The following is an 11,086-nucleotide window of genomic DNA, read 5'->3' as shown; positions in this document are numbered from 1 at the left end:
CGCCCGGCGAAATCGAGACTGCTGGAGTCACCCCCTCCAACACGGCAAAAAAGGATGCTGGTTTCTATTCGCATTCTCCATTTCACTGTAGAAGTCCTAAGTCCCAGAAGCGTATCCACTTTTCTACCATGTCGGACACCACAATCCTCACCTTCAAGTGCCTGGCAGGAATCGCCACGATCGGATTGGCGTCAAGTCCGTCGCTCTTGATGTACCGCATATACAAGCAGAAGCACGTTGGAGTCGCATCAGTCGTCCCTCTCGCTGCACTGCTAGGCAGTTCACACATTTGGTAAGTTTATCGCTTGGCGAGGAGAAGAAGGAAAACCAACTTACTGTTTCTGATTCCAGGATGTTGTATGGCTATCTGACGGAAAACTACTTCCCGCTGCTATCGTGTTTCCTGTACGGAGAGTGCTGCGCCGTCATTTACCTGTCCGTCTACTTGTATTATTCGACCGAGAAGCCTTACGTTCTGCGGGTGCTAGCTGCAGTTCTCACGATTGTCGCCATCGTGACAATTTACGCCATCATCGGGAGTCTCGGATACACCAGGCAGACCACCTCCAGTGTGAACACTGTCATGGGCCTGATCGCAGACTGTGGCGGCTTTTGTCTGTACGGGGCTCCCATGGAGATATTATTCCAAGTGATCAAGCACAAATCTGCCGTCTTCATGAACGTGCACATGGTAATTGCTGGTTTGGCCAGCAACATTTGCTGGTTCACGTACGGCTTCCTCGTCACGAATTGGTTCATCATGTCCCTCAACGTTTTCTTCGTCATCGTCAACGTGCTCACGTTGTGTTTGTACCGGATCTACGACCCCAGGACACATCCACTGCAAGATGGTCACAATGGTTTCCCCGGAAATGCTGACAATGAGCAGATATCTGTGTGCATTCAGCCAACGCCGCGTTTAGAGCTCAATACACCCCAGATAACACTTGAAAGCCTGCCAAGCCCCGTATACGCGTATTTTTCATCGCCGTAGCTTGTTCGGTGGCACTACATCTTCTCACCAACATTTAACAAAATATATTCCACTCGTGGAGCCTTTTGCAGTTGCGTATAGTTAGCGGGTGCGAAACTCAAACATTTTGGCGTTTCGTTTGTGAACTTATCCGACTAGATGGACGTCATTCGTCAAAAGGACTCGGTAATCTCGCGAAAGTACACGTCCTCCATCAAGGAGAGCGGAACTTTCACGGCGCCAGCAGTGTACGATACCCGACGAACATCACAATCTGACCCAGAGCCACGCTCGTTCGCACACACACGACCACCTCAAGCTCGCAAAATTATCAGGATGCCGACGACAACAGTGGATACGCTTGAACTCGTCTGCATGACTCAAGTGCAGCGTCGCTAATCCATTGATTCCGAAAAGCTGATGTCAAGGTAGATGCATGACAGCCGAAACGTTGATGGTAAACACCACCTTAAAATTCATCGATATCTTCAATGCGGCTGGACTGAATTTCAACGAAGATACAAAATGTAGTCCACGGCGGCGACACCGTGATCAGCTCTCTATCAAGGCTCGTCGACGAAGCTGAGTTCGTCGAACGTGACGTATTTGCCAGATTCGAAGTCCCCGCTGATGGCGACCACGACTCCGCGGCGAGACGACTGTGCGGGGGGCACCAGCGTGCCCTGCTCCTTCATCTTCATGAACCACTTGGCCAGCTGCGGGGCCATGAGCGGCGACTCCCGCATCGTCTTCTGCATGTCGGTGTCCATGGCCCCGGGCGAGTACGACAGCACCGCCACCTCGTTGCAATTGCAGTTGCAGTTGCAGCCGCCCTGCTCCAGCGCCAGCACGCGGAAGTGCATCTCGCGGGCAGCTTTGGCCGTGCAGTACTGGCTCAAGGTCGGATAAGGGGCGATCGCTGATCGCGACGACACGTTCACGATGACCAGCGCCGTGGTCAGGCCATCCGCCACCGCCTGACTCAGCGAGGACGGCCATGTGGTGGTGGTGGTGGTGGCAGCGCTCACCTCACGGCGAGAGGCGCCGAAGACGTCGAGGAAGCGCTTGTTGAGCCACATGACCGACGTCACGTTGAGCTCGAAGTGCCGCGCCATGGCACTCGGAGACGGACACTCCTGCGCGAAGCCCAAGGCCCCGAGAGCCCCCGCATTGTGCACGAGGAAGACGCGGTGGTAACGCTCCACCGACGTCAACTGAGCCAACAACGCGTCGACTTTCGCCGTGTAGTCGGCGCTGGCGCTGAGGTCCACGGTCTCAGTGAACACGCGGAGGTTTCCATTTTGCAGCAGAGAGCGTCGAGCCTCGTGAACCTGCCGCGAGGTCTCGCTCAGACCGTTTCCGTCTCGAGCCCACAGGAACTGCTCCGTACACGATGTCGTCAGACTTGAAACGACTGCAAACCCGATGGTAATGGTGGTGTAGGTAGGTTTACCAGGTCCAAGTCGCTCGCGGCGAGTTCCCGGGCGAAATCGAGCGCCAAGCAGCGTCCGAAGCCTCTCGAGGCACCGGTCACCACCACCGCACAACGCATGGGATCCGATATCTGTGACGTCGACTAAACGCAAGATCGAGGGATTTCGATGTCAAAAGATACAATGTAGCCATGTCCACTTCAACTTGAAAGACGACGGGACTTGTCCCCAGTCTGCTTCTCCCAATTGAAGTTCCCATTGCATCCGACAACGCCACCGTCTCGGATGACGCGGTTGCTTTCATCCGGTTGGCATTCAGTGAGCTTTAGGGTGGAGCAATCATCCCGATTCGCTGGTCCAAGCATAAATGTTTAACACTGAACTCAACTTTTTTGCCGTAGCCGCCAGGTAACGGATGGACCCGGTCAACGGGGTTTGACACAGTGTTGCAGTGTTCACCCCGACTGCAATCGGCAATAATCGCAAACGAAAAACAAAAAAAACAAAATAGTTTGACTGCTTTAGATCTTTATCACAGTAGGAGGCTGAGATAGCGGCGTGAAGACGCAAAATAGGAAAGACAATGCTAAACAAAACAAAAACCGAGACCATGGTGCGTGATTGGATATATTATCAGCTGAAAGACAGGAGGCAACACATACGCCACAAGTTGCATTTCGAGTACCTATGCAGTAGAAACGGATAACGGTGAGCCACCCAGGCCGGTCTAACAACCAGCGTACATGTTTGCTAAGTTTTATTGAAGTTATAGATTGCGGACCAGCGAAGCAAGTGTCAACTCCTATGATAAATTGGCTCGCACACCAAATGCATCAAGTCAAGCACAACTCATCAATGTCATCGTGCGCGTTATCCGTATACCATGCGACACAGTCCGTCTGTCGATTGAGATTAGAGTTTACAAGACTGTACTTCGTCGTAGTAAGCAGTTGAATACATGGTGCCACGTTTCGATTTGATCTCAAAAACTAGTAGTTATTTGCTTACAAACATTCGGTAACTCCGTCGCCACGCCGCTACGCGTCCCTGGTTCACAGGAATCAAGATTTTTATTCTGTTGTAGGCCAAAACAACTTGAAGACGGCAGGAACTTGCCGTTCCGCCTGGGCTTGCTCTTCCCAGCAACAGCAGACTTCTCCACGTCAATGGCGAATTTTTACCGCGTCAGACACCGCCACCGTCTCAACAACATCTTCGGTCTGATTAGCGTTCTTTGTCTCAAGCACTTCGACGGAACCTATCGATCGATGGTCTTCCGCGCCCGAGTCATCGTCCTGCTTGAGCGAGTCGAGGGGATTATTGTTGCTGCATTCTTGTTGCTGCTTTCAACGGATGAATAGATCTCGAATTTCACCGTACATGTGCACGCCCAGAGGCCAGTGTCCATGCAGAATGTTTGCTATGGCACAAGCTGTTTAAAGGTTCATTTTAATGAATCTTTAAACATCCTTTTAAAAAAGGATGAGCTCAGTGTGCTTACTAAACAAAATGTGGGTTGGATACTAGGTAATTTCTTTCTTTTTCATTTTCTTTTCGTTAGTAAGCAGGACCAACATTATTTGGGTATGTTGTCGTGTTCATTTTGCCGTTCTCTCCACCAGATGAAATCCGTTTCCTGCATCATATATCATTAAGCTCATAAAGTACTCATTCCGTGGGGTGTCACTTGGTCGGGAGCGCTTGAGCGAATCGGAAGTATCTTCGGATCTCCAACAGGAACTATACGCTCTTAGTTGGGCTTCGCGGAGTCGAGCTAGACCCAATGCTGTTTGCCAGCCCCAGCATCAACAAGGAATGCGACCGAGCTCGCCCAACCGACTCTGTTCAAAATATGTATTCAAGGCTAGGCCATTGACAAGATTCTTCAAAGTGGTCGGTGTTGGTGTCGATATGCGAGCGATGCGAATATGGTCAAGGGTATACAATACCTCTCCGTCTCAAAATTGATGTCCCATTGTTGTAGAACACATGCGCGTTTTGTCAATATTTCGTCTTTTGCAGCGCGGTTTGGCAAATACGACGCGGCGCGTTCACACGGTTTGAACCGTGTGCTTATTTACTCAGCACAGTTAGTTTTGACAGCAGAGTGACGAAATGAAGGTGATTTTAGAGCTGGGACAGGGCGGAAGATCGCAGATGTCGCCCTTCCTCCTCAAACCAAGCGTCCAGATCCGCCCATTCTCCTACTTTCCCAGTCCAATGGAGGTTTCAAGCACGCCGCGAAGGCGGGAGCTCACTTTGATGAGCTCATTGATGCCGTTACAGCAGCGTACTGGGAACTGCCGCCATCGACAATTAATGCCGCGTTCTTAAGCCTGCAGGGGTCGATGGACTTGTGCATTCAGGATACAGGAGGCAACACGTTCAAGCCTCCTCACATGGTCAAAGCGAAGCGGGAGGGAAGACTGCCTCTGAGCCTTCAGTGCTCCCCCAAAACAGCCGTAATTGTGTCGCAGCGTCACAGGGAACAGACTACTCACCATAGTTAAATCAAATACAGTTTGAGGACATCATTTTTGAGACTAAAAAAAGAGTAGGATGGGACATCAATTTTGAGACGGAGTAGTACAGTGTAGTCGGAAGTAAAATAAACAAAGCATTCTATCAGCGCACAGTTTTCCAATGATCAACAGATTTTTTTGTACTGTATACTTATGGACCCATCCAATAGATATAGCGTCATTGTCGCAATTATCGTGAGATGCGTCAACGAACAATTTATTAGTACACGAGTGCAATACTATACAGCAGGTACAGACGAACCCACGAGCCGTACATATCTCGAGCGGCTCCCCCCGTCCACCCCAGGAACTCCACGGCAGACATCAACTGGGTTTACCTCGTTGTCGAAGAGGTTTTCGTCGGTGATGATGTTCTTGTCTCTCCAAGTCCGGTTCCCTCTAAAGAATCGTCGTCTCCGTACTCGCAGCCTGCGTTGGTTCACGTCGCGATGGCTTCACTATCCTCGACGCCAACGACCATGGGCATCACCACGAAAACCAATAGGGGGACGGGGTTGCAACAAGCAAGGTGGGTGCTCGAAAATAGGGGGTTGAGTCGAGTTTGGTGGGGTCGAAAATAGGGAGGTAAGTCGGGGTTTAGCCAATTTTCAGTACTGAATGTTTACCGTTGCCGGGTCTGGCACACCCAAGCCTAATTGAACACACACAATACACCAAAACGGAGTTGGAAAGACGTACGGTTTCTTCAAGAAAGCACATGTACGAAAGAGTCTAACACATATCTGCGAATCTTACGTTGGTACTCAAAGTCAAGTTGTTTAGTACAGAAACGGACGCATGATAGGTAGTAAAGTATAGAAGATTGCAGCCCCAAATTTGCCTGCACAAAGCGTACAATTTTGTGGGTTTTACAAATAATTGATCGAGCTTATGCATGTACAAGGTACGATACCATGAAATTCCGATTTGCTGCACGTGGCGAAGATGTTTACTTCCCATCAAGTCAACAAACAACTCCAATTGCCCGCCACGCCAGATGCGATAACTCAAGCACAGCTTTTCCATCTCATCATACGCGTTATCCGGAACGCCAGCTGTCGATTGAGGCGAGATATGCTGCCGTCATTATTGACAACGAACTTGACGCTGAGGTTCGCCAGGGCAGTTCTCCGAGGGGAACGAGCTATCTCACTTCTCAATTCGCCAAGCCAACCAATTCGCCAACTCTGCAGCAACAACCCAGTCATGAACCCTCTGCTTTCCTCCGTTCTCATCCTCGCTGCCGTGGCTGCTGCTCCCGCCTCTGCGCAAGTTGATCGAAGCACGGCGTTGAGATGCGGGACCGAGAACTGTGGGCCGTACGAGTCGGCGAAAAACATCGCAATCACCAAGTGCTGTGACCAACCAATGTCCGGTAGCTTCGAGGCCTGCTGCAGTAACAGTTGCCGGTTCAACAGCCCGTGCAGGGTCTAAGCAGCCTTCAACATACTGGCCATGGCTCGATCCAGTCTAAGCACAGATTTTTTTTACTACTACGCAGCAGTAAAACACCATCAAAACGAACAAATACGAATTGACCCCGTTCTGGTTTGAAATGCTCGACCCTATTCGAAAGTCCCATTAACAACTATTCAACTTGAAGATGACAGGAACTTGCCATTATGCTGCGGCTTCCACTTGCCCAGCAGCAGTAGACGCTTCTTCACATCCATGGAGATCTCCACCGCGTCGGATAACGCCACCGTCACGGACGAATCACCAACGTCTTCGGATGAACTCGTCCGGTTGGCGTTCTTCTGTCTCAAACGCTTCATGACGGGACTTGTCGGTCGACGAACGTCCGCGTCCGAGTCGTCGCTGTCCTCGAAAATGTCAGAGCTACGAGGTTCCGCCACGATTTTAGTAGGCAGAGAAAGGTGACGGTCGTGACGCCGAGCGATGGGTTTGGCGGCGTCTTGCCACGCGAGGGCATACGTTTGCCAGTAGAAGAAGACGGTGCTCTTGAGGCGCTGCGAATGATAATTCGCCGCGCTTTCAAGCTGCTGCCTTCTCCGCTGCCGGCCCTTAATCCACACTGACCAGCAGGACAGAGCGCGCTGGGCGACGTAGCAGTCGCGTTTGATCAACGCTGCTCTGACGCGGTGTTCGCGCTCGACTACGCGCCTCCACGCACGGAATACAACTTCTTGTACGCGCTGACCGGCCACGGACTTGAGCTTGACGACACAGGAGAGCAGGACAAAGCGACGTTCACGCTGTTTCTTCACGGCGGCTAGCCATACAGCGAGACTTTGGCGTAAAACGTAGTAACTGCACTATATATTATCAATAGTAATATAACAGTGATATAATATATGTAGTATGACTAACATCAATAAGTTACTTTAGTAGTAATATAATATTATAAATTTGCATTGTTATTACTTTATTAGTAATGTAATATTATAAATTTGCATTGATATTATTTTGAAAGTAATAAATTGACCAATATAATATGCTGGACTCTGAGGGTTTAGTTGGTTGTGTGCTTGCTACTGCACTTGTGCTTGCGTCTAAAAATACTGGACAGTCTAGAGAATTGACTGTTTTGTTTGTTAAGCATCAACGATGACACACCTAACAGGTGTGACCTTTGAATGCGGAGGGCAGCGGCCTAAGTATTTTGCGGAGCAGTCTCAGGTCGTAGATCCATCTGTTGACCAAGTCGCCACTTACCAATTGGTCCCAGTCAATAACGGCAAACGTGATGACTGCGACAATGAATCTTTGCGTACTAGTATAACGAAAAGCAAGCTGGGCATAACGTAAAGCTGATGACCAGCTAAAAATCCAGTGCGCCATAACGACAAAGTTGATGGCTACCTAACGACAACTTAGATTACTGTAACTGCGGCTTTACCGTATTCCTTGTGTGCGTGCTGGCAGTACATCTTCGCTACAACGCCACAATAAATCGGTTATCTTCGCTAATGTTATAGGCCATCTAGATAAAATGGCACCTTTCGTTTGGATACCTTGAAGTTTCTGAAAACTGTCAGTAATGAGATTTAGTCAGCAAGCACATAAGGAATACGGTACTGGTTACCAGGAAAACCGCAGTGCTAGGAGCAACTCGTGTCCTATTATATTAATATTTCACTTTGCTGTTCACCTTTGGCAAAACACTACGTCTAAACTTCCGGGAGCCTTGCCGTCTCCCCCAGCGTGTCTTCGATTTCCCTGCAGACACTACATACATCCGGAGAGCCATCTGTCGATTAAGACGAGATATGCTGCCGTCATTATTGACAACGAACTTGACGCTGAGGTTCGCCAGGACAGTTCACCGAGGGGAACGAGCTATCTCACTTCTCAATTCGCCAAGCCAACCAATTCGCCAACTCTGCAGCAACAACCCAGTCATGAACCCTCTGCTTTCCTCCGTTCTCATCCTCGCTGCCGTGGCTGCTGCTCCCGCCTCTGCGCAATTTGATCGAAGCACGGCGTTGAGATGCGGGTCCGAGTTCTGTGGGCCCTATGAGTCGGCGAAAAACATCGCAATCACCAAGTGCTGTGACCAACCAATGTCCGGTAGCTTCGAGGCCTGCTGCAGTAACAGTTGCCGGTTCAACAGCCCGTGCAGGGTCTAAGCAGCCTTCAACATACTGGCCATGGCTCGATCCAGTCTAAGCACAGATTTTTTTTACTACTACGCAGCAGTAAAACACCATCAAAACGAACAAATACGAATTGACCCCGTTCTGGTTTGAAATGCTCGACCCTATTCGAAAGTCCCATTAACAACTATTCAACTTGAAGACGACAGGAACTTGCCATTATGCTGCGGCTTCCACTTGCCCAGCAGCAGTAGACGCTTCTTCACATCCATGGAGATCTCCACCGCGTCGGATAACGCCACCGTCACGGACGAATCACCAACGTCTTCGGATGAACTCGTCCGGTTGGCGTTCTTCTGTCTCAAACGCTTCATGACGGGACTTGTCGGTCGACGAACGTCCGCGTCCGAGTCGTCGCTGTCCTCGAAAATGTCAGAGCTACGTGGTTCCGCCACGATTTTAGTAGGCAGAGAAAGGTGACGGTCGTGACGCCGAGCGATGGGTTTGGCGGCGTCTTGCCACGCGAGAGCATACGTCTGCCAGTAGAAGAAGACCGTGCTCTTGAGGCGCTGCGAATGATAATTCGCCCCGCTTTCAAGCTGCTGCCTTCTCCGCTGCCGGCCCTTAATCCACACTGACCAGCAGGACAGAGCGCACTGGGCGACGTAGCAGTCGCGTTTGATCAACGCTGCTCTGACGCGGTGTTCGCGCTCGACTACGCGCCTCCACGCACGGAATACAACTTCTTGTACGCGCTGACCGGCCACGGACTTGAGCTTGACGACACAGGAGAGCAGGACAAAGCGACGTTCACGCTGTTTCTTCACGGCGGCTAGCCATACAGCGAGACTTTGGTGCAAAACTGTCAGCGCTTCGTGCTCTACAGCTCGTTCATACTGCTCGTGACGCTGTACGAGAGTAACCATAGTATCGTGATTCCATAGCCGCCATACTTTGCGCAGAAGACTCTGCTCGGCGTGCATTGCAGCGAGTCGCTTGCCTTGACATGCGTTCACGAATTGCTGCCAACGCAGGAACGAGCGCTGAGCGGTACGAGCCTCCTTCTTCCCCACGATAGACGCACAAAGCTGTCGCCAAAACTGGTGTCTGGCTGCAATTTGTCGCCACGCGACCAGCATCTTTTTCGCCTTCGAGCGCAGTAGGAATTCATCAAAGCGCGTGGCCACCGCGTGCTTCACTACCGACTGCCACAGATGAATGTGCTTCCTCAACACAAAACGCTGATACAATCGACGCAATCTGCGCGCGCGGCTGTAGTCTCGCCAGCGACTCACCACTCGAAGCCCTCGGAAGACGCACAACCTCACGTGCGCGGCGTCAGCTTGTTCACGTAGTTGGATGGCACGTCGAGAGTGCCTTAGCCATCGCTTTCGCAGTCTGGTGCTGATGTGAAAAACCATCGCCTTCTGCAGTGCCAGGTCTTTCACAATCTGGGCTTTAGTGAACCTCTGCCATCGCATCCAGACATCTCGACGTCGCTGTTCAACACCCTTGGACTGGAAGTTATGCAACGCAACTCGCCGCCACTTTCGAGTATTCTTCCACACCTTCCAAGTCGTGAATTGACGTTGGATTTTCCGAAGTCGTGCTTCATCAAGACAGCGAGCAATCTCCTTCTGACGTTGGCACCACTTCCGCCAGCGTGCAAGAACGTCAGGAAGCAAAGCATCGTAGTGCCGGTTGCCGAAATATTCGAGCACCAGGCGTGTACGCTTTGTCCGCTGCTGATTATCCCGAAGACTTTGAATTGCGCGACGCACGTGAAAAACATTCATGTGAGCCTCGATGCGCTGCGTTTCACGGTTCGCTTGGGCCATTGCCTGCCGGAAGTCGTGACACCATACCAACCAGTATTTGGTCAGCAGTCGAGCTCGATGATACGCGTCCAGACTTGACTGCAGATGTCGAGCTTCGTCTACCTGGAATTTCCACGCGCGCCAGTGTGTTTTAAGCTGTCGCCGCTCTCGTCGAGCCATCTCCGTCGTCACCAAGACCCATAGTCCACGTTCACGCAGGCGGTCCTTCTGAAGCTGCTTGACACGGGCCACGAGCACTTTCCAAGCTAAGAAAACGGTAGAAGCTGAGACGGCTTGGCGCTGCTTTGTGAGCTTGATAACGATCCATCGATTCCTGCGCTGCTCGTGCGCAAACCGCTGCCAGCAAATGAAGTGAAGCTGCAAGCGACGCATCCGGTAGAATAGCTGCGCGTGGAAAATCTGTCGCCACCGATGCCAAGTTTGCGGAAGATCCCAAGTCACCTCGAAACGCTGCAGGACGCGGGCCTTCTTCGCTAATGCCTGACCTAGAGAGACCAGTTGGAGATCATCAGCACTAATTTGCGCTTCTCGATTACCTCCGATCGTGTCCAGCGCCGAGTCAATGGACTCCATGCCAACTCCAGGTGCATTTAACGTCGCGGTAAAGCAGATTTCGTCACCTTCTTCACCTTCTACCACTGAACTATTGGCATCTTCTGTTGTAGAGACCCCAATTTCGTCAGCAGGTGAGTTGGCACGCAACGGAGCGGGTGGGTCGACCACTACTAGTAACAAGTTGGCTAGACGCTTCCTGTGCGCTGCG

General features: G+C 51.1%; 4 protein-coding genes across 5 annotated transcripts; 1 reads left to right on the top strand and 3 right to left on the bottom strand.

Annotated features, from left to right (window-relative positions):
* Nucleotides 1–128: 128 nt before the first annotated feature.
* IUM83_10658 (MtN3-like protein) lies at nucleotides 129–994 on the top strand (the record flags this gene model as incomplete). 2 transcript variants are annotated; one of them, XM_067935173.1, is made up of 2 exons in its annotated part: nucleotides 129–292; nucleotides 352–994. In XM_067935173.1, the coding sequence occupies 2 exons, from the start codon at nucleotides 129–131 to the stop codon at nucleotides 992–994; spliced, it is 807 nt and encodes a 268-aa protein (XP_067791420.1). The 2 variants fall into 2 exon arrangements, with proteins under 2 accessions (XP_067791420.1, XP_067791421.1); XM_067935172.1 differs by lacking the exon at nucleotides 129–292 and having other exon boundaries at nucleotides 353–994.
* Nucleotides 995–1,536: 542 nt separating this feature from the next.
* Nucleotides 1,537–2,435, bottom strand: IUM83_10657 (sepiapterin reductase; the record flags this gene model as incomplete). The annotated part of the gene is made up of 3 exons (XM_067935171.1): nucleotides 1,537–2,109; nucleotides 2,305–2,352; nucleotides 2,427–2,435. The coding sequence occupies 3 exons, from the start codon at nucleotides 2,433–2,435 to the stop codon at nucleotides 1,537–1,539; spliced, it is 630 nt and encodes a 209-aa protein (XP_067791413.1).
* Nucleotides 2,436–6,520: 4,085 nt separating this feature from the next.
* Nucleotides 6,521–7,015, bottom strand: IUM83_10656 (uncharacterized protein; the record flags this gene model as incomplete). Its single annotated transcript, XM_067935170.1, has 1 exon — nucleotides 6,521–7,015. The coding sequence occupies one exon, from the start codon at nucleotides 7,013–7,015 to the stop codon at nucleotides 6,521–6,523; it is 495 nt and encodes a 164-aa protein (XP_067791412.1).
* Nucleotides 7,016–8,676: 1,661 nt separating this feature from the next.
* IUM83_10655 (uncharacterized protein) lies at nucleotides 8,677–10,896 on the bottom strand (the record flags this gene model as incomplete). The annotated part of the gene is made up of 3 exons (XM_067935169.1): nucleotides 8,677–9,690; nucleotides 10,267–10,326; nucleotides 10,426–10,896. The coding sequence occupies 3 exons, from the start codon at nucleotides 10,894–10,896 to the stop codon at nucleotides 8,677–8,679; spliced, it is 1,545 nt and encodes a 514-aa protein (XP_067791415.1).
* Nucleotides 10,897–11,086: the final 190 nt, after the last annotated feature.

Source organism: Phytophthora cinnamomi, assembly GCF_018691715.1.
Source record: "Phytophthora cinnamomi strain GKB4 chromosome Unknown Contig39, whole genome shotgun sequence".
Taxonomy (NCBI): Eukaryota; Oomycota; class Peronosporomycetes; order Peronosporales; family Peronosporaceae; genus Phytophthora; species Phytophthora cinnamomi.
Note: the sequence above shows the minus strand (reverse complement) of the source record. Positions and strands in the feature narration are given on the sequence as shown.